We start from the raw sequence: 21,571 nt of genomic DNA, 5'->3' as shown, positions 1-21,571 counted from the left end.
TTTTCAGAGAAGAAATCTGAAACATTAAAGAATTAAAGAACTCCCTTAAAGGGGATCATTTTCAACAGTCAGTTCTCTCTGGGTCAACTGACAGTGACCGGCAACTAACAGGAAACCGGAGAGCTCTGTTTTAACCCTTAGTTTCTTCTCAAAATATAGGAGCATCTGCCTTACCAACTTCCAGGTAAATAAAAATAAATTGAATAATATACATGAGTTTGAGCAAAAATAATAAAAACAAAGATAGAGCAGAAGTTATACATTAACTCCGGGCTGTTTCTATACACTTAGGAGAGAGAAAATTTGATTCTCTGTTTTCTCTCCAACTGCTCTTTTCAAGAAGCACGTATTTTGAAAAGCACTTTGTCTTGGGGGGCAGATTTAAATTCCAGCTAATTGTTAACCAGACTTTTAAGAAACAGCACTTAAATGGAATTGGCTTTTGCTTGTGGCCTCATCTGTTAATTCAGTCCTTAACTAGAACAAAGCACAGTTCTTAGGAGTCATGATCAGAGAGCTCCAAACACCAGATGCAGGAGATAATGTCCTGCAGATTATTTTTAGGAGTTTTAAAAAAAACATGAAAATTTAATGCTCATATTGAATTATTGACATAGTAATTGGTTGCTGGTTCCTCTTCCGGGACACATTTGGTTTTGGCTTCTGCTCTCATTTTATTAAATCTTTCAGAACAAAGAAATGCCGTATCCTCGGCAAGCTTTCATTTATTTATGGTCTTACCCAGACCATTTTAACTGTCCACATACTAGCTTGTTTAGGGAGTCTGTTTTTGCCCTCAAACATGACAGATTCACTTCAGACTGCTGAAAAAAGATGACTGTGAGATGGAGTCCAAAGTTTAGGTGGAATATATAGAAATTCAACTAACTCTCTGAATGAATTTGATGGAACATCAAAGCATCAATACTTCTGTCCTTGGAAATTCCTTACCTATCCTTACCTTACGTAAATCCTCCGCATCCTTCAAGATTAAGCTCAAATCCCCTCAGTGCTTTGAAACTTCCCTAACCAGGTACTTCTATAGTAAAAAGACTTTCTTTAGAACCCATCTTCTCCAGTCTCTTTGAGAGCTGTTCTATGTGGAGCCTGGAGATCTAGGCTATACTTAAATGCAAGTCCTGGTGGATGTTCTCTGTTTTTTCCTAGCGTCTACCGGAACCACTCCTTTTCTCAGCTTCTGTGTTGTTGAATTCTGCTTCTTCACTACGTTTTCTCCTAATTCTTCCAGTTTGACATGCAGATTTGACAGAAAAAAGAGCATTTTACTAGCCACTTTCAAATAGCTGAGTAGTAAAGTAAAAAGACATTTAAAGATAGTTACAATCCTGAGCCTCAGTGGTCTCATCAAAAAGTTGTGTACTCTGAGGATGTTCATTGCAGCATTATCTATATTAACAAAAGAACAGGTGATAACATAAATGTCCAACAGGAAAGGAATGCCTAAATGAATTTTAGAACATTCGTTTTATGGAATACTGACTTATGAAAATACAAGCCAGATCTTTATATACCTAAATGGAAGTATGGCCTTGGTATAGTAAATACAGTACCCATGTATATGCAGCCCTGGTATTGTGTGTGTGTGTGTATCTGGGATAGTATATGTAAATATGTGTAATGATAGAATTCATACAGAAAGCAGTACAATGTCTACAGTTCCCCCAAAAGTATCTGTTGTTTTTTCTGAGAAATAGTGGTAGGGATAAAGACTGTTACTTTTTAATTTGTGTACTTCTATATTTTATAAAAATTTTATAGTGATCATGTGTTATTATTTTTATAATTTACAAAAAAATCACAACTCCGTTTGACTTGACCCCCAAACCTGTGTGCTGCCATTGTGGAAGCTATTACCAGACTCATCGTTCAAGTCACTTCTATGCTCTGCAACAATCACTGGATCCTTGCTTCCCGCCGCCTCTGTGAGACCCCTCTTCTGGCTGGTTCCCACTGCTGCCTGAGCTCTCCTGTTGGAGCTGGGCTTCTCTCCTGCTCGGTTCTTTGCCTTGGGCTTTGCTATTATGTCTGCAAATAGCAAGATAATCTGAAATAACTTCCTGCTCCTTCCCTCTCTGCCTCTCTAAACTCATACGTATTTTCAAAGCCCCAGTGCACACAATTTTCTCAAAATAGCAACCCTTCTCCAAATCCCCAAAACACAGTGTATTTTTATTGATCATCATGTCGGTAGGTTACACCGGAAAAATGTAGCATTTTAGTTACTCCCTTAGAATATGCAGTTGATTGAAGTTTTTCATTAATGTCAGAAATTATGTGTGTCTTGAATTTATTGCTTATTATTTCTTGTTGTTTTTCTTCCTGGGGATAAAAGGAAAGAAAGTGGGAAGAAAAGAAAGCTGGGTGTAGTTTCTGACAGAGCACTCAAAGGCGCGTGGATCAATACTGCCCAGCTCAGCCTGTCAGCGGCTGAGTTATCGCCCTGCCGCAGGCACACGGCCACCTCGGCCACAGCTCCGGGGGCGCAGGGGAGCGGGACGAACGGGGCTGTTGAAGGAGGACATCAATCTTCCCTGTCACTTTCCTGGATTAGTACAGCTACCGCCAGGGTCCACTTTCCACGCACCTCAGTAGCATCAATTTTCTACACATATTTTGATCTCAACTGCATGTGAGCGAGTGTGTGTGTGCGTGTGTGAGAAAGTCAAAGCATTTGCCTTTGAGTCCACCAAGGGATGGTCCTAAATTCCAGTTTTATGCTAGTTTATCCCAAGGTGTCATTCACCTGTTTCTGTTTTTACAACCTGCCTTCCAACAGGAGATTATGTTTGAAATCAGGAATGCTCAAAACTCAAAATTAAATTTCCAATATTCCGTGACTAGCAGAACGTAGGAGTTAGATTTTGAAAACTTGAGGAGGAAGGCACACTGTCTGGAAGGAAAACGGCGGCTAATGATAAGAGCATTTCAAAATAAAAGCCTTCTCTCCTGCCCAGTTACCTCCAATGGTGTTCAGCCTGTGAGGTTTTGGAACCACTTTGATGTACTCCCAGTAAAAGTCCAGGAACACCCACTTTCTTGCCACAACCACTTAACAATTGACATAAGAAATAAGCACTCATTGGCCATTGGGCCTTCTTTGCACAGAGATTGTGCAGAGGGGGGTTCCTTCTACTTTGCTGCGTCATCAGCTGTGATGTGACTCCAAATTCAGATCCATCCAGCTTTGCCTCAGAGGCCAGCCACGAACCATTCAGCCTCCTTTAATCCTCACAGCAATTCCGAGAACAGTGCTAACAGTATCAGCTTTTGAGTCAGATTGCCCTAAATCCAAGTTTTGGTGCTGTCATTTCTGGCTGCGGTTCTCAGAGCAAGTCCCTTAACCTCTCTAAGGCTCAGTTTCTTCAGCAGCAGCATGGGTGTGGTAAAAAAAAAAAAGCCTCATAGACTGTCTAAGGTTGAAATGAGATCATCCTTTTAATTATCTCATTTAGCACATAGTAAGCATGTAACTTAAACATTAGTTGTTGTGTTATCTTCCTTTTGCAAGTGAGGAAACTGGAGTTTCCTGAGAGTTTGACGACTTATTAAAGGTCAGTAACTTAATGGAGATGGAACTTCGAGTCCTCTGATGCCTGTGGTTTTCCTGTCAGAATGCCGCACCCCAAAGCACACCACACCACACACTGTCACACCACACCACACGCCACATCACGCCACACCTTGGCATGCCATACTGTACTTCCTACCGCATCATGCCACATCACATGCCGTGTCATCTTTCTCCCAGCATCAGCCTTCAGTCGTCATCTTCATTTGTCCTTCCATTTGTACCTCCCAAAGTATAGCACTTTACGTGACATTGTTTTAGATCCCAGTGACCTGTGCTCAATTCCCAACACTGGCGCAAAATCCAAGACTTCCAGTAGAGGGTGTGCACTGCTGGCATGGATCTGTGTCCACCAGAGGAAGGGTACCTATTTTTTTCTGTCAAGACACAGTGTAGACTGGTGACAGCTCTACAAGAGATGGCCTGTGCTGTGTGGCCATAGATTTCCCTTCATAAAACACATTCTAATGAGAAATCCTAAGTCCAGCTTCAGCTTGATCCTGTGGATTATTCCAGAGTGAAGTAAATCTCCTTTCTAGGGTTTTCTTGAATCTGTTTTGATAGTTGTGAGTCTCAGGCAATTATTATGTAAATTCCTTGCATCTGATTTTAATGTCTTTCAAACTTAAGAAATACTCCCAGTGCTGTGGCTAAAAGTGCATTTTGAAATGATGCTGTTTAAAAAATAAAAAGCTTGTGTCCCCACGTTTTAGTTGGCCACAAATACAATATGGACTAATAGTATGGGGTCATGGGTATAAAAGTTTGTGAATGGGGCTGGCCCAGTGGCATAGTGGTTAAGTTCAGCTCGCTCTGCCTTGATGGCCCAGGTTTGTGGGTTCAGATCCCAGGCGTGGACCTATACCACTCATCAAGCCATGCTGTGGCCGTGTCCCACATACAAAAAATAGAGGAAGATTGGGACAGATGTTAGCTCAGGGCCATTCTTCCTCAAGCAAAAAGAGGAAGATTGGCAATAGGTATTAGCTCAGGTTCAATCTTTCTCACCAAAAAGAAAAAGAAAAGAAAAATTTTGTGAATAAAAATTGAAAGTTTAAGTGAAGGTCTCAAAACTGGGAGGGGAGTTAGTCTCACTAGCCCTCATTTTCCTCGTCAGCTTAGACTCAGGTCCAGGTGAGGTTTTGGATGATGACAAACTAACCAGTATAATGAGTCTGGGAGCATTTTCATTGACTCATTGCATAAGTATTTACCAGACAAAGCCTATGTGCCAGCAAGTGTGCTTAGCAGGAGGGAAACAGTGAGGCACGAGGTGTGGTCCATGTCTCCTCGGAGCTCACAGTGTGAGGAAAACGAAACATGGGAAATCGAGAGTGAAGAAGGTTCTAGCCTGAGCCATGAGAACCTAAGAGGACATGTTTGTCTTCCAATCTTTGAATGTCTGTCGTGTGGAAGAAGGAAGCTGAGTTGGGGATAATTGTAGCTTGTTTAACACTGTTACTATCATCCCACATTGTTTTCTTTTTCTTTGTTTTTAAATGAAATTAAAACTATAAATAGGAATACATTCATTTGGTTGCAAAAGGAAAATTATTTTAAAAAAGATGTACGCAATGAAGTTTTCCTTCCACTTCTGTTACTCTCCCTCCTGTCTCACTCCCAGGGTTAATAATTAGTTTCTTGTATATTCTCCCAGTGTTTCTTTATGCAGATACAAACAAATGCAAACAAATATTCTTATGTCCCCCCTTTTTGCACATGAGAGTGAGCATTTTATATATTTGTATCTACATCTCTGTATCTATGTCTATTGTACATATCCTGCATCTTACTTTTTCATAAACCATATTTATCTGGAAATCTTTCCATATCAGGACATAGAGATTGTCTTCATGCTTTCATAGAACTACATGGTATCCTATGTGTAGAAGTACATAGTTTGTTCAACAAGGCCCTGATAATAGATACTTGAATTGATTCCAATTTTTGTTATTTCAGACTATATTTCAATGAGTAACTTTGTTCAAATCATTTCATACATGTGCAGATATGTCTACAGAATAATTCCTGTAAGTAAGATTGCTGGTTCAAAGAGTAAATGCATTTATAATTTGGATAGGCACTGCCAAATTGCCCTCCATGGAGCTTATATCATATTCCACTCCTACTAGCCTCCTCTCAGTATGAGAGTGCCTATTTTCCCCCAGCCTCACCAAAGAATATAATGCAAAACTTTTTTGAATTTTTCCCAATCTGATTAGGGAGAACTACCATTTTAGGGTGGTTTTAATTTGCATTTTTATGTTCTGGGGTCATTTATATTGCTTTTTCTATGCAAAGTGTTATTCTTGTCCTTTGTCCATTATTTAAAAAAAAAATGGATTGATAGTCTTTTTCTTCTTGATTTCTAAGAACTCTTTATATATTAGGAAGATTAGCCCTTTAAGTGCTGTATTTTTTTCTAATTATTTGTGGTGTCTGTTTCCACTAATAGACTGTGAAGACAAACCTGGGACTGAAGGTTGGAAGTAACAGTGAGGTATAATTAAGTTCAATTTTAAAAATCATAATGAGCCCTTAATATATATCAGGTGTGATTCTTGTTGCTTTGATTGCATTGTCTCATTTTGCCTTCACAACAATCCTATGAGGTGGTAATTATTATTAACAGATGAAACTGAAGCACAAAGGTATCAGGACGTCTGCCCATGGTCACACAGCGAGTAAATGGTGGAGTCAGTATTCGAAGTCAACGTACTTGACCCCAGGGCCTGGGCTCTTAACTACAGCACTTATTAGTAACTAGGTTTGGGCAGCAAGCAGTGAGCTCTCATCAATGGAAATATTCAAACTAAGGTTGAGAAGTGGTCAATCCTGAATCTTGTGCATGAGATCCTGGGATTAGGAGGGGATTAAATTAGATGACTTCAAAGAACCCTTCCAGTCTTTCTTCATTTTTTTCTGATAATGCCATGCCTGACCAGAAAGATGAATCAGGAAATATGATGTGCCAGGGTTCCACTTGGGACCCTCTCTGTTCCAATTATGATTCTACAACAAACACTGCCACCTCCTAGCATCACTGCCACAAGCAGCCAGGGGGACCCGAACGTCCAGTTACAAACACTGGCTTTGTAGTGAATTTTTGTGACATACTAGGTTACTAAGGCTACATTTGTGTGGAAATATCCTTCGTTTTGATGCTTTGCACATGGTAAGTGTTCAGTCAATCTTTTTGATTGAATTAATGTATGATGGTAAAGCTTATTCCAAAAGCTCTTGAATGTGACTCAGTCAGGTGGTAATATGGAGGTAATCATCCAGTCTGTAATGACTGCACATAGTGTGTACAAAGCACAGTGCTAGGGACTCAGGGATGTGAAGAAGTGTGAGACGTGGTTCTCAACAATTGTACAGAAAAAGATAACTGATGACAAAGGCAGAAAAGCCAATAAACCTCAAACGAGTGGTCAGGGCCCTTGGAGTGGAGGTGAGGGGGGAAGCATTGAGGAGTGGGAGGTAACGGGAGACCCCCTAGAGGAGGTGAGACATCGCCGGAGACTTTGTTGGGATTTGAGGAGGAGTGAATCCCTCAACTGAGGGAAGGGCTTGGGCAAAGGCTGAGAAGTCGAAAATCTCATGGAGTGTTTGTGGGCTTGAACAGGTGTGTTTCTGGAGCAGGCTCAGAAATGAATCATTAAGGCAGCCTGGGACCGCATAGAAGAGATCCTGAATTCTAAGCGAGAGGGCGGGCGAAGACTTTGGAATGGAGAAGTGCCCTGGTGAAACTGGTGTTTTAGGGAGCCGAATCGATTGGCTATATGTAGAGTGGCACACAGAGAAGAGGTGAGGCTGGAAGCTGGGGAGCCCTCACAATAGTTCAGATAGGGGGCGATAAGGGTCAAGCTGGGGGGTGGCTATGAGATGGGAAGTAAGGGAGTAAGGCGGTGTAAAAGGAGTTAGGGGGATCAGCTAGATGGTTCTATGTGAGTGGAGGGAGTAAAAGAACCATTAAAGTGCAGACAGAAATTTATAGCACACATGTTTTGCTCCTATCCGTGTATACACAGCATTGAGAAAATGTGCCCAAGAACAGTTATTTTTCCCTTTGGAAATCGGAGAGCCAAATTCTATCAGCAAATGATGGACAGATTGGGACAGCTCTTGTTTTTGTTCCAAAGGTCATTCTTTGATGGCGGAGGTAACTTAGACCTCTCTTTGTACTGAAAACATTAAGAGTAGAATGCGTCTAAATTAGGGAGATGGATTAGATCATGGCGATGCTTGTATAACTGTGAATATACAAAACCTGCTGAATTGTACATTTTGGGAGTGAATTTTATGGTTTGTGAATTATAAATCAATAAAGCTGTTATTGAGAAAAGCAATGTTCCCATTGTATGTACAGTTTCAAGGACCTTTTCTTAAGATCTAAGTAAGTTATAAATAAATTGTTACCTTCTCCCTCCCCCCAAAAAGATTGTCCCCCCACGAAGGCCACAGAATCACATTTCCACCTTTGGACAGCAGGCAAAAAAAATCTCTCATACTTCCAAGCCCAGCAGAACCTCGGCTCCCGCCCCGTCTCAGCGCTCTGCAGCCTTGTGCTTCCCGAGGGGCTCCTGGGAACTGTCACAGAAACTTAGGCAGGTTTGCCTGCCAGGCCAGGGTTTCTCCTCTAACAGGGTTTTCTGCAAAAGTGAAAATTCCAGAGGCAGTGCAAGCTCTGGCTCTGCATAGGGGGAAAAAAACCTCAAAAACTTGCTGAATCATTTTTTATTAAACATTAATTTTGCAATCCCAACAGCTAAATCTATTATTCTGGCAGGCAAGCTTTAAATAAGGCAGCAAGCGGGGAAAGAGTAGTTACTCATATTCTTAAACCCCCAAGCATGTCATCAGCTTTGGCCCGGAGTCTTTTGCTAGAGAACACAGGCTCATTTATCTTTTTTATTCTATTAACTGATTACCCAGGTAAAATGTTAAGGAATGAGTGTGCCTGTCTTTCTCAGCACCCGTTTGTTATGTTAAATCACACCCCACTTAATTTCAGAAAGACACTGTTTGTGAGGTGACAGAGAGGCTCCTGGAGCCTCCCTGGCATGTCCAGCCCTTACGGTTGGCTCTGTCGTCACGTGTCACAGCTCCACACGTGGGCCTGCGGATTACTTAGTGCCCAGAGAAGGTGAGTGGGATTCAGAGAAAGTGCCTCCCAGCCTGACCGCCGTGCAGACCACTGCCAGCTGGCACACGGGCAGCCCAGCGGCCAATGATTCTGGGGAAAGTGAATGCTGCTTCCCTCTGGGGCACTGATTCTGGCGTTTAATTCTTGAATTTTAATGTATATCTCTCTCTCCTGCTGTGTGTCATTCCATTTTTTTGTTATGCCTCCCTTTTAAAAAATATTTCTTGGGGCCGGCCCCATGGCGGAGTGGTTAAGTTCGCATACTCCGCTTGAGCGGCCCACGGTTTCGCTGCTTCAGATCCTGGGGGCGGACATGGCACCGCTCATCAAGCCATGTTGAGGCGGCATCACACGTGCCACAACTAGAAGGACACACAACTAAAAAGAAATATACAACTATGGGGCGGGCCCAGTGATGCAGCGGTTAGGTTCGCACGTTCTGCATCGGCGGCCCGGGGTTTGCTGGTTTGGATCCCGGGTGCGGACGTGGCACCGCTTGGCATGCCATGCTGTGGTAGGCGTCCCACATATAAAGTAGAGGAAGATGGGCGCGGATGTTAGCTCAGGGCCAGTCTTCCTCAACAAAAAGAGGAGGATTGGCAGCAGTTAGCTCAGGGCTAATCTTCCTCAAAATAAATAAATAAATAAATAAACAAACAACTATGTACTGGGGGGCTTTGGGGAGAAGAAGAAGGAAAAAGAAGAAGATTAGCAACAGTTGTTAACTCAGGTCCCAATCTTTAAAAAAAAAAAAATATATATATATATATATTTTTTTTTTCTCAATTTAATGGGACTAGAGATCCCCTGTATATACCTGTTAGTATTGGCTCTATCAAAGAATAATTGGTGTGTTTTCTTTTGTTTTTGTTTTTAATCCAGGGAGAAGGGTAAGCCGGATGTTTCTCTAATGCATCACATCCACCTCTGTGCTCAGAAAATCTTTTGGCATAATCAGTCTTTCTTTTCTGGCGTTCTCTCTGTTTCCAGTTCAGAACAGTAACAGGGGCTTTATTGAGTTATAGAACCAGAGGCCCCTTATCTCCGCCCTGAGGAGTCAGAATGAGCTCTATGCACAAGGGAGAAAGCTCATCCGTGGACAAACACTTCTGTTCCTTTTCTGCTTACTGTCTTGGTAAATTTCAACTTTTCATGCTCAAGTCACTCCTCACTGTGTTCATGACAGGATCTATGTCAGCTGCATCGCTAGAAAGTCCTTTACGAACAACCACTTGCTCATGGAACTGTGCAGACAGCTGTGGCCTCGCACTCTTGAGATTCTAGTGTCTAAGACTGACCCCAGAGGGCAACATGCCTGTGGATTAGCTACGTTTAACTCCTTCTGGCCCAAACAACCCTTATTGCATGTCATTAGAGATAAAGTACCAGACTAATGGACAGATGGTAATATGTTGCAAATGACCAGTGTCCTCTTTGCAAAATAGGGGTAATAATAAAATCCACAGCTCTCTTGCATTGCATGTGTACCATGAGCCAGACACAGAGCTAAGTGCATTATCTCATTTAATCCTCATAACTAGAAATAGTGACCTATGGACTCCTCAGCTTTTATTATAAGTACTTTCATGAAAAGTTACTTGTGAAATGAAAATTTGAAAATCAATCCCATTTTAAATGCATCCAGGTAACTGAATTTGCATTGCCCTCACACACTGACTCTCGGTGTACATCTGCCTCCACACAAATCAGACTTCTAGATGGCCAAGGAAACAACTGGAGACAGTGAGGAAGTCAGATGTAGCAATTCCTGGTCTAGACGAGGAAAGCACTTTTATTTAGTGGATTTGTATTGAACAGTATAACGATATTGGTTCCTACCTGGGGCAACTGGTTTGTGCTCTCTGCCTCAGTTCTCACATCTGCCAGCTCTGCAGGAAGCGCTGACAAGAATTAATTGGCTTGCCTGAGCGCTGAGGCTCAGTTCTGCTTCCCAGTGCCAACAATCCCCTAGGACTTTGCTCTCACATAATTTACTGTCTAGAAGACTTCCTATTTTCAAGAGTTCTATCTGATAGGCACTACATCGTGTATACAGAGTTCAAATTCATTCAGTTAAAACCTTGAGAATCTTTCAGCTCAACTTAAGAAAATGGGACATGGCCACATTCAAAGTATTTATGTTGCCTTTACGAGAGTTCTGACACAGTTGCCTCTAAAATGTGTGATTTACGCAAATGATTTCGTTCCTCTTCCTCTAGCTGTTGGTATTTGTAGAGTGTGGCACAGGGGTCCCTCCAATTTGCTGATGGGCTCTCTGAGCAATACAGAGCTGGCAGGATAAGAATTTCAAGGGTGAGAGTTCCTCCCAATTGTTGATTCTGTTTATAGTCCTTCAAGTAATATAGATAAAATCTAAATTCTATCCTCTCAATTATTGCCAGACATCTGGGAAGCCCCTATTCTCCGAGGCATCTTCTCAGGGAAAATTATATTGATTTAGTTTAACAGGGAAAGGAAGTTGTGTCTGAGTACAGTGGCAGCCAGTTAGTACAAAAATCGTGGAAAGTTGGAAGGGGCTTCTGCGAGTGTCTCGTCCAACTTTCCACCAAATGCTGGTTCCTGCCTAGAGAGATGCTGGGCCTCTCTCTGTCTGAGTGTCCACCAAGATCAGAACACTCTTGTTCCTGAAATGCAGCTCCATCCCATTCTTGGGTAATTTGAATTCTAGACTGTTCTTTCACATGATAGATTAAAAACATCCTCTTTGTAACTTGCATTAATTATTCCTAGTTTATTCCCAGTAGCTGCATAGAATAACTCCACTCATTGATTGATTGGTCCATTCATTTGTTTATTCATTTTGTATTGGGTGCCTACTATGTACAACATTGTGTGCAAGACATGAGCCTCAAACTCCAGGAGCTGACAGGTTAGAAGGAGATAACGTGGCCATATAGAAGCCGTATGTCATACATGCCACACGAGCAATATAATTAAGTGCTACAGGAAAGAAAAGGAGAAGAATAGGAAGGGGTCAGGTCCTGACAGATGTGGTCAGCAAATTCATCATGGAGGAAGTAGCATTTAAAGCTGCTTATCTTTAATGGCTTGAGGTTAAAAGGCAGAGATTTGGATGTGGAGATTGGAAGGATAAAGTGTCGGAGAAGTGACGGGTCTTTTATATTAACAGAGTTCAGAGTTTGAATTGGAGAGTGGAAGACAAGTCTAGAAAAGCTGGTGGAGTGAGTATCAGATTGTGGAGAGCTCTGTATGCCTGGAGTGCAGGGTAAGTGGGTGGAGACAGGGCTGTGAGGCAAGGTGGCATTCACATCGTCTCAAATGCCAGGCTGCAGAGCGTAAGGATTATCCAGTGAGGCAGGGCAGAGCCCTGGGGCCAGTTGCTGAGCAGCTGACAGTTGTGTTTAGTATGATAACTGGTGGCAGGAGACAGTGGGCTGGAGGGCTTTGCAACCTGCCAGGTATAGGTGATAAGGGTCAGGAGCCCTGTGGTGGCCCCTGCAATGAAAGCATCAGGTGAGAGTTGAATGAAAATGACTATGACACAGCCTGGAAACTGCGTCCTGTATATTCTCCAGGAGAGCGTCCCCTTTCCCCCTCTCTGCACCTCCAGACGGTATCCACGGCAAACCCCTCCTTACTTCCTGGTGAACAATTGCTTATTAACAAGTGGAAGTGATTCCAGATAACCCTGGTAGAGAATCCCAGGATCCTGTGTCGTAGTGAAATATCTCAGGATTGAATTCCCCGCCTCCAGTGAGGTCCACATGTGGGCTGAGCCCATAGACTGAAGGAAACTTTAAAATTCTTTAGGATAAAGGATTGTGTGCACACATGGATTTAAACTTAACAGCTTTTCCTTTGGTGGTCTGTGTATGTTTAGATCATAAGGCCCATCATTACTATTATTCCTTTCATTATTGAGCTTTTTTTCTGTCTAACTTGAAAAGAGAGGCTGCCGTATGCAAAGGAAGTACAGTTAGAAGCTTCGCTGAAATGTGCAGATTTGAACTGGTCTGTGGCTCACAGAATTAGGCCTCCTGCCGAATGAAATGAGTCTCATTAGTGGTTTGGGGGGACCTCCAACCCGTCTTCTCACACATCCTATTATTTGTGCTTTATTCTAAACTTCAAAATTACCTTCTTTTACTTTGCCAATATTGATTGAGTACCTACTATGTGCCAGGCCCTGTTCTAAGTGTTGGGCTACAGTAGTGAATAAAATAGCCAGAGATTCCTGCCCACATGGAGCATACCTACAAGGGGAGACAATCAATAAATAAGTAATCAATATGTAAGTTAATTATATGGTGTGTTAGAAGGAAACAAATGATGGGGGGAAAAGAAAAAGTAGAGAGGGATAGGAGAGAACAGGATTGCAGGGCATGGGGAGGAGAGGTTGCAATTTGAGATTTGAGATAGAGTGGTCAGGGTTGTCTTCCTTAAGAAGGTGATATTTGAGTGAAGACTTGGGTGAGAGGGGTTGGGTACACAGGTAGCTGGGGGAAGAGAGTTCCAAGGAAAAAAAGCAGCTAGTACAAAGATGCTGAGGTGAGAGGGCTGGAGGAGGCTCTGTGCTTTTCTAGTCCCCTCCGACACACAGTGGCTCCTGCAACCAAGGAGAGAGCCAGGGAAAGACAGAAGCTAAGTTTATTTGTAATAAAACCGATTCAAAATTAGTTTTAAAAAAACCTTCACAAACCGATTTAAGGAGGTGCAAAGGGCATTGGGGGAGGTTTCCCGACTTATAGACTGCTTGGGTTTGGATCCTGGCTCCACCACTTCCTGCCTGTGAGACCTTAGCTGAGTTATTCAGCACCTCTGTTCCTCATCCGTAAAATGAGGTTGATAATAGTACCGGTCTTCTAGGACGGCTTTGATTAATTAAAACCTTGGGACTATGTCTGACATATAGCAAGCACTTATATTACTGCTGCTACTTTTATGAGTTGGTGCCCTAATCTGGAATATTCTTTGACTGTGTCTTAAGGGCCGCGTGTGTGTTTGTGTGTGTGTCTGATGTGTTGAGAGTATGGGGCTTAATTTATAAAATAGTTGTAAGACTTAGGTAAAGTCCCGCTGCTTAGCATATGATAAGGCCTCCAGAAACATTAGTTTTCTTCCCCTCTGACAGCATTTTACAGCAAAGAAAACTAACAGAGGCTGCTCCTCTTCTGCCCACTATTAATGAATTTTTTGGCTGGTGTATGAGTAGGATGAAGGCCAGGTGAAAACGTTTTATAGACTCAAACTTGGAAACTTGTTTTGCCCTTAGCACCACCAGTGGAACCAAGAATTCCAAGGGGTCATTTTTGATTATCAGTGGAAGGCAAAGAATGGGCTAAGTGGATGGTAAATGAGGAGGGAGACAAATGTAGGGAAAACTGAAGAAACAGGGAAGTGCCCCGTTAAAGGGATTCCACTTTGTGAGGGGGCCATCGGAAAACCAGGAGTCCCTTTCTCCAAGGACCTTTGAAAAGAGAAAGGATGGCGTCAATCCAGGTGGAGCAGGAGCCCCTGAATGAAAGGGCTGGACCAGAGGGCCTCTGGAAGCCTCTCCCCCAGCCGACTTCCTAGTGTTGCATTTACAAACTCCAATTAGCCTGCATTTCCTCCTCTAGTTAAAGAGTCACTAACATTTTAGATATGAAGAGAGTTATAATACCAAGTAAGACCAAGTCACTGTATTGGGGTAGTAGACGTTGACAATCAACTTTCTAGTCCTCTTGAGTCTGTCCCCAGCTTCTCTGGTGTGGCAACTTGTGTGAACCTCTGCGGTCTGCCACCAGGAAAATACCAGTGCTGTGGGCTGTCAGGGAGTCAAGGAAAAGGAACACGAGCATGCTCCGAGGGAACTCCAAGGTCTTGAGGAGAAAGGAGGCCGTGTCTCCACAGGACAGGGGTGGGTAGTGGGTGGGGCAGGAGGGAGAACTGAAGCCAGGCACCCACTCACTGTCTGCTGCTGTTTTGATCCCTAGGGGCGGCCGCCATCTCCAGTGCCATGGACCATACCTTTTCAACAGCATCAAAAGACGGGGAAGGAGCGTGTTACACGTCTCTGATTTCCAACATCTGTTACCCACCTCAGGAGGATTCTTCATATTTCACTGGAATTCTTAAGAAAGAAAATGGCCACATCACCACTTCAGAGAGCCCTGAGGAGTTGAGTACCCCTGGGCCCTCCTTACCAGATGTGCCTGGGATGGAGCCTCGTGGCTTGTTTAGTTCTGATTCTGGAATAGAGATGACTCCTGCAGAGTCCACTGAAGTGAACAAGATCTTAGCTGACCCCCTGGACCAGATGAAAGCAGAAGCCTATAAATACATTGATATAACCAGGCCGGAAGAGGTGAGATATCAGGAGCAACGTCACCCCAAGTTGGAAGAGAAAGACCTAGACTTGAAGAATAAGGACGCTGACATCTCAGCAAAATCTGAAGAGATCCTTGAACCAGAGAAACCAACTCCTGTGGAGGGGAAAATCCTTAAGGACCATTTATTTGAAGAATCAACATTTGCACCGTATGTAGATGATCTCTCTGAAGAGCGGCACAGGGCTCCTGTGATCGCCGCCCCCGTCAAAATCACACTGACTGAGATCGAGCCTTCTGTTGAAACTGCTGCCCAAGAGAAGACCCCTGAACAGCAAGACGTCTGTCTGAAACCAAGTCCTGACGCAGTCCCTACAGTCACCGTCTCAGAGCCTGAAGATGACAGCCCAGGATCCGTCACTCCTCCGTCTTCTGGAACAGGTAAGGGAACTGGTGTTTCCCTCCTCGGGAAAACCCAGCATACAGAAATATGAATATTAAGGACTGAAGATCTACATTCAGAATAGTTTACTATAGGGTCCCCTTAAGTCTCAGTTTAAACGATTTAATTAACATACAACTTTTTCAGTCTTGTGCTCATTGTACCAACGTTGAGATCTGGGATTTTCCTTAAAGTCCTATCAGATTTGCTTTGTAAAATGTTTCTTTCTTCACTTGAGGAGAGATGACACTCTGGGAACATTAAAATCCTCACGTGGCTCTACTGTCCAGAGCAGAGGGGGAGGTGCTGCCTGCTTCTAGGTTTGCTTTCTTGCTGGACCCCCGAGTCTCCTGGAGGCTCCTTGGAGAGAGCTCCTTGGCTGCTGTCCCGGACCAGCGGGGCCACCTTGGACAGGGCACCCAACATCCTGGCCCCAGCTCCAAGTCTGTACAATGAAGGGGGCTGTGGACCTCAGGTCTTCGTGGGGGGCATGGCAGTGAGAGGAAACCTGAGTAAAGGGTCCAGTTCCCCGCTCCCTTCAATCTCAGCACTGTCATTTTGATCTTTTTTAGTTTATTGCATTTCTGCATACAATTTTAGTTTTTAAACTAAAGATGTGTTTGGTTAGCATAAAAACAGTTCAGAATTCAGTAGGCTATGATCTTTTCCAACTTGAACGTTATCCGACTCTGACTCAAGGCAGGGTATTAAACCACACTCGGTACATCCTCTCAAACATAAACGGGGCCTCCCAAGATCGGGTGAGAGGCCAGCGTACAGCAGGGCCTTCCCCATCCCATCCCAGGCGGCAGGTGGGGAGTCTCTGCATCTCCACCTCTCACGAATGCTCCTGAGGCATCAGGATGAAAAGGACGATGAGAGGTCCTTGGATCTTCCCCTGCCTCCGTGGCTGGCTTTCTGACCCTGCCCAAAGTGATTCACAACCCTTTTTGATTCACAGAAAGTGGTTTTCAGCAGCTCAGGTGAAAGAGCTTCCAGTGAACTCTTAAAACAGATCCAGAGCCTCATGGTTAGGAGTGATTGCTGTAAATCCTGGTGAGACAGGGAGTCCAAGGGTTAGGACGGAGCGGCCTTAATGGAAGGCCCCCCCTGTCCTGTTTCTCTAAAGACTGTAGCATCAATTCCTCCCTTTCTCCAACTTTACCTCAGACGCATTCAACTGGTCAAGCTCCAAGGGTCTTACAGATCCACTGCACCAAGTCCCTGATTTGCAAGCTCATTCATTCACTTAACAAACACTTTCTACACACTTTCTTTTGGTCAGGCACTCTACTAGGCACAGGTGATGCTGGAATTGAAAAAATAAACAAAAGCCAGTCCCTGCCTTACAGTGGCACAGATGACCAGGGGAATAGTCACACTCCAGGGTGATTTGTGTTCTGAGAGAGGGAAACATAGAGTGCTGAGGAGCATCTGAGTCCAGCAGCTCCCCGGGTGAATGAGACCTGAAGTGACTCTTAGAGTAGCAGGAGGAATAAATGCATGAAGGGGAGGAGTGGCCTTCCGGTCTGAGCAAGGACACGGAGGTGTGAGGGCACAGTGAACTTCACACGAGATGCAACTTGAGATTTGGGTGGTGATGACAAATAAGGCAACTGAGGCTCCAAGTGAAGTAGATGAGACCTGTCCCAGCCTACAACTTGAGGTAGGGGCATATCTGAGTCTCAAAGCCTCCTTGTGGCCTTTTTGGCAATGCATTGTAAAACCCTTCTGTTATTCCAGGACATAAAGATATTGACCCTCTGAAGATGTAAGCTATATTATCAGCTGTGTTTTACAGAGCGCCAAGGTTGTCTGGTGGTCAGTTCAGAAGAACTTGAGCCAGTCTTCAGGAGGAGTGAAATGCCACAGCACCAATAGGTCCATTTACACGGCACCTGCCTCATGTGAAAATTCCAGTTTACAAAGTTGAGGAGAAAGATTTGATACAGGGCTCATTAATTATTAGGGAATTTCCTTTTTTTTTTTTTTTTTTTCCAGTAGTCGTGGCTTTGGGATTCTGGAGCAACTTCAAGAGAAGACAAAGACAGATCTGGCTCTCATGATCTTGGAGTTTTATGATCTTGGGGTACCCACTTGACAGCATAGGGTTAGGGCAATGGTTTTCTGTGTAGTTGCTCCAAATGAACATTCTAAGTAAGAATTATTTAAGAGAGAGAAAGTCTCCTGTCCTATTACACAGCTTGTCTCCCATGTTCAGCTCCTCTCTCCACACACACCCTGCATCATAGTACCCGAGTCTTATGACAACAGATAAGAATAAAATTAACAGGAGACACAGAAGGAATTGCTTGCCATTGAGGCCTTTCTCCTATTCTTTCTGTCCTGAGAGGTTACCCTAACTCCCTTCCCCATGTCCCTCCCCACGTGTGAGCCCCTGGCGCCATGTGACCTTCTGCCCATAGACACTGGAGGATTGGGGCTTTATTACACCTGTTGGATCTTGAGTCACTCTGCCATTTCCAGTGCTAACAGATAAGACAAATACCAAGAATTACACACAGTCCTACATCGAAATGAGGAAAAGGAAAGCTTTCTAAATCAAAGGAGTTCAGTTTATCATTGTTTAATAAACAAGGAAAGCATCAATTCTGGAGAATAACTCTAATTATGTGAATTATGAATCTGGAGAATTCTAATTTAGAGCAGTGTTAGCCACAGACCTTGAAGCTTAAGCAAGGAATCTAATATATTTCCTTCCAATCCAATAGATAATTCCATTTTGTAACTTTCTCCAACATACTTAACTATTTTCTTCTTGTTAAATAATATATCCTGAGGTCAGAGGTAAAAATTCTTACAGCTTAAATATTGAGAGTTTCTTCTCAGCAAACATCAGTCATGAATACAAGTGAAGCATTTTAGGAAAACGTAATAAGTGCCCTGATGCACCAGACCGTTGACCCATCGGCACCGCGTTGTTTCTGACACAAATACCTTGGAGCATGTTATGGTGGTCGTGGATGTTCTTTGAGGTGTTAGCCTCAGAAAGGACCATAATTGAGAGGTCGTCCTTAAACCACCCCAGCTTCCCTTAGTAAGAAATAAGCAATAAAAAGCAAATCAATTTAAACTCTGAAAACTACTGTTGCTATTTCCTTGCATTGATGAAGTCTGTGACCCCCCTACTCATTTTGAAAATTCATTCTTTTATCCAAAACATACTTATTATTGAGTGACTTCTGTATGTCAGACATGTGCTGGCACCAGACGCGTTGCAGTAAATAAGACATATAAACTCCCTCCCCTCATGGAGCTTACCTGCTAGCAAAAGGAGACAGATGATAAAAAGGAAACATGTCAATAAATAGCAGAATTTCAGAGTGTGAGCCCTATAAAGAGTGATAGAGCGTTGGGCATGAGGGGCTCAGGGACAGCCTCTCTGAGGTGGTGGCATGTGATCTGAGATCTGAAGGAGGAGAAGGAGCCTACCATTCAAAAACAGGGGTTAAGGGGGTCCCAGGTACAGAGGACAGTAAATGCACAGGCCCCAAGGCTGTATTATTTGGGAACTGAAAGATGGTGCAAAGGAATATGGCATAGAAGAGAGTGGGAGAGGGGGCCAGGGCCCTGGTCATTCAGGACTTCACATGCTGGGTAAGGAATTCAGATTTTTTTTCCAAATGCAGTGGGAAACCATTGGAGGGTTTTAATTTGGGAAGTGACATCATTCATTCGTTCATCCACTCATTTAACAAACATGTGTTGACTATTTACTCCATGCCAGGCATTGTTCCATCATTGCTGGGGAAACAGGGGTGAAACACAAGGTTCCTGCCCTGCATGGAGCTTGCAGTCTGGATGGGAAGTAAATAAATATATAATGTGATATCAGGTGGTCGTAATGGTTATGAAGAAAAATAAAGCAAAATGCAGCATTATGAGTGTGATGGGGTGGTGATGAGGAGACGGCTTTGAGCAGAGGCCTGGATGAGGGGAGGGAGAAAGCCATGTAGATCCCTGAGGAAGAGAAACCAGGCTGAGGGGACAGCCAGTGCAGAGGCCTGGAGCTGTGGCCATCTGTGTGTTCAAGGAACAGCTGGAAGCTCAGTGTGGCTGGAGTCACACTGTGTCAGTCCTGTGATGGAATAACCAGTATCTTAGTTAGAGGCCCATGAAGTTTTAAACAAGGGTAGGAAAACTTGCGTTTTGTCCTAAATTTTCCCCTGATTCCTCCTAGCACTTTGTTATAATTTTAGTTCCTATTAAGAATGGAGAGCAATGTCTACGCTATCTCCTGAGCCCCTTTTGACTCAGAATAAAGATGGATTCTTGTTAAGGCAGGACCTTCCCTCATCAGGGCTGCTCCTCCCACACCCCACAGTGTCTGACAGCCTCTGTACTCTTCAGTGAATACAGGGAGATCCTGGAGCCTTCTCTTCTGAATGCTCCAACTCAGTGATTTTCAACTAAATGTAGGGTTGCCCGATAAAATACTAATATTTCATGGGACATACTTATACTAAAAAAATATTCGTTGTTTAGCTGAGATTCACATTTAACTGGGTGTCCTGCATTTTTGTTTGCTAAATCAGCCAATCCTGACTGGAGGTGACCATCAGAATCACCCTTGGAGTCATAAAATGCAGATGCCTGGGCCCCACCCTCACCTACTTCTGCTAAGTCAGAATTTTGAGGGCAGTTTTGGTCCACACACGGGATTAAGAACCACTGTTCTAAAGATTTGAGCTAGTCCTCACATGAGCTCTATTTATGGAGTACTTCCCGTGTGCCAGGCACTGCACTATGTGCTGGGGAGGTGATAGTGACAAAATACCTTGGCTGCCCTTTGCTCTCATGGTGCTTTCAGTCTGGGGTCAGGAGGAGTGGGGGATGATGAAGAGACAGACGTTAATCAAACGATCACAAATAACTAGAAAGTCGCCTAGGGGCTCCCGGTTGTGCAGAATGAGTGGGCACCAGTGGTCTCCTGAATGATGTAGCATTGGACTGGCTTGCACACAAGGTAGGCTGTCCTGCAAGGCCACTTTGTCCCTCTGAGCCCAATGCCCCGACTGCTGGCTTCATGGCCTCCTAGGAACGTGTTATAAGCAGGAGTTTGGTCAGTCCTAGCAGTTTGGATGGTCAGACAGAGGCTTCCAGCACGAGAAATTGGAAGGATGTGTGCCACAGGAAGGGAAGGAGCATCCGAGAGAAGAATTTTCTTCCCCTTTCCCATCAAAACAGCTCACTGTGCTGACTTCTGTGTTTCTGGGTATGGAATTCCTGTTCATTTTACTCACCCAGGCTCACCATGTCTGAGTGACCTTTGACACCTCATTTTTTCTGACCCGTCACATGAATCAGACCCCAAGTCTATGGTTTCTCTCTCTTGAGTGTCTCTTGAATTGTCCTCTCTTTCCCATCCCTATGACCGCCACAACTCATTAGGTTGCTATAATTCCTCCCCTCAACTATTGCAGTATCCTCTTAATGGGTCATCCTCCTTCTACTTCTTTCTCTGCTGAGATCACCCTAATCCTTCCAGGATCCACCGGAGCCCACCTGATAAAGTACTGACTTTTAAAGTAGTTTCCAGGGCCTTCCATGATCGGGGCCTGCTTAACTTTCTAGGCACACTACCCTGTATCATTCCCCACGATAGTCCAGTTAAGCTTTTTTTTTTTAATTGAGATAAAGTCGACATATGATGTTATATTAGTTTCAGGTGTACAACATAATGATTTGATATCTGCACATACCATGAAGTAATCACCACACTAAGTCTAGTTAACATCATCACCACACGTAGTTACACGTTTTTTTCTGTTAAGATCTACTCTCTGAGCACCTCTCAGATATACAATACCATATGTTGACTGTAGTCACCATGCTGGACATCGCATCCCCGACTGACTTATCTTACAATTGGGAGTTTATATCTTTTGACCTCCTTCACCCCTCACCACACCTCCCCCCCGACCTCAGCAACCACCAATCTGTTCTCTTTGTCTATGAGTTTGGGGTTTTTAGATTCCACATATAAGTGAGATCATACAGTATTTGCCTTTCTCTGTCTGATTATTCACTTAGAATAATGCCCTCAATGTCCATCCATGTCACAAATAGCAAGATTTCCTAAA

General features: G+C 43.6%; 1 protein-coding gene across 2 annotated transcripts in view; it reads left to right on the top strand.

Annotated features, from left to right (window-relative positions):
- RTN1 (reticulon 1) overlaps positions 1-21,571 on the top strand; it is a 217,001-nt gene that overhangs the window by 89,564 nt on the left and 105,866 nt on the right. For both annotated transcript variants that reach the window (XM_070593113.1, XM_070593114.1), the window contains exon 2: positions 14,693-15,466. In XM_070593113.1, the coding sequence (XP_070449214.1) occupies positions 14,693-15,466 (774 nt within the window). The remainder of the gene's footprint in view (positions 1-14,692; positions 15,467-21,571) is intronic.

The sequence above is a fragment of the Equus przewalskii genome, chromosome 25 (genome assembly GCF_037783145.1).
Source record: "Equus przewalskii isolate Varuska chromosome 25, EquPr2, whole genome shotgun sequence".
NCBI classification, from domain to species: domain Eukaryota; kingdom Metazoa; phylum Chordata; class Mammalia; order Perissodactyla; family Equidae; genus Equus; species Equus przewalskii.
This window is presented reverse-complemented; position numbering and strand designations above follow the sequence as displayed.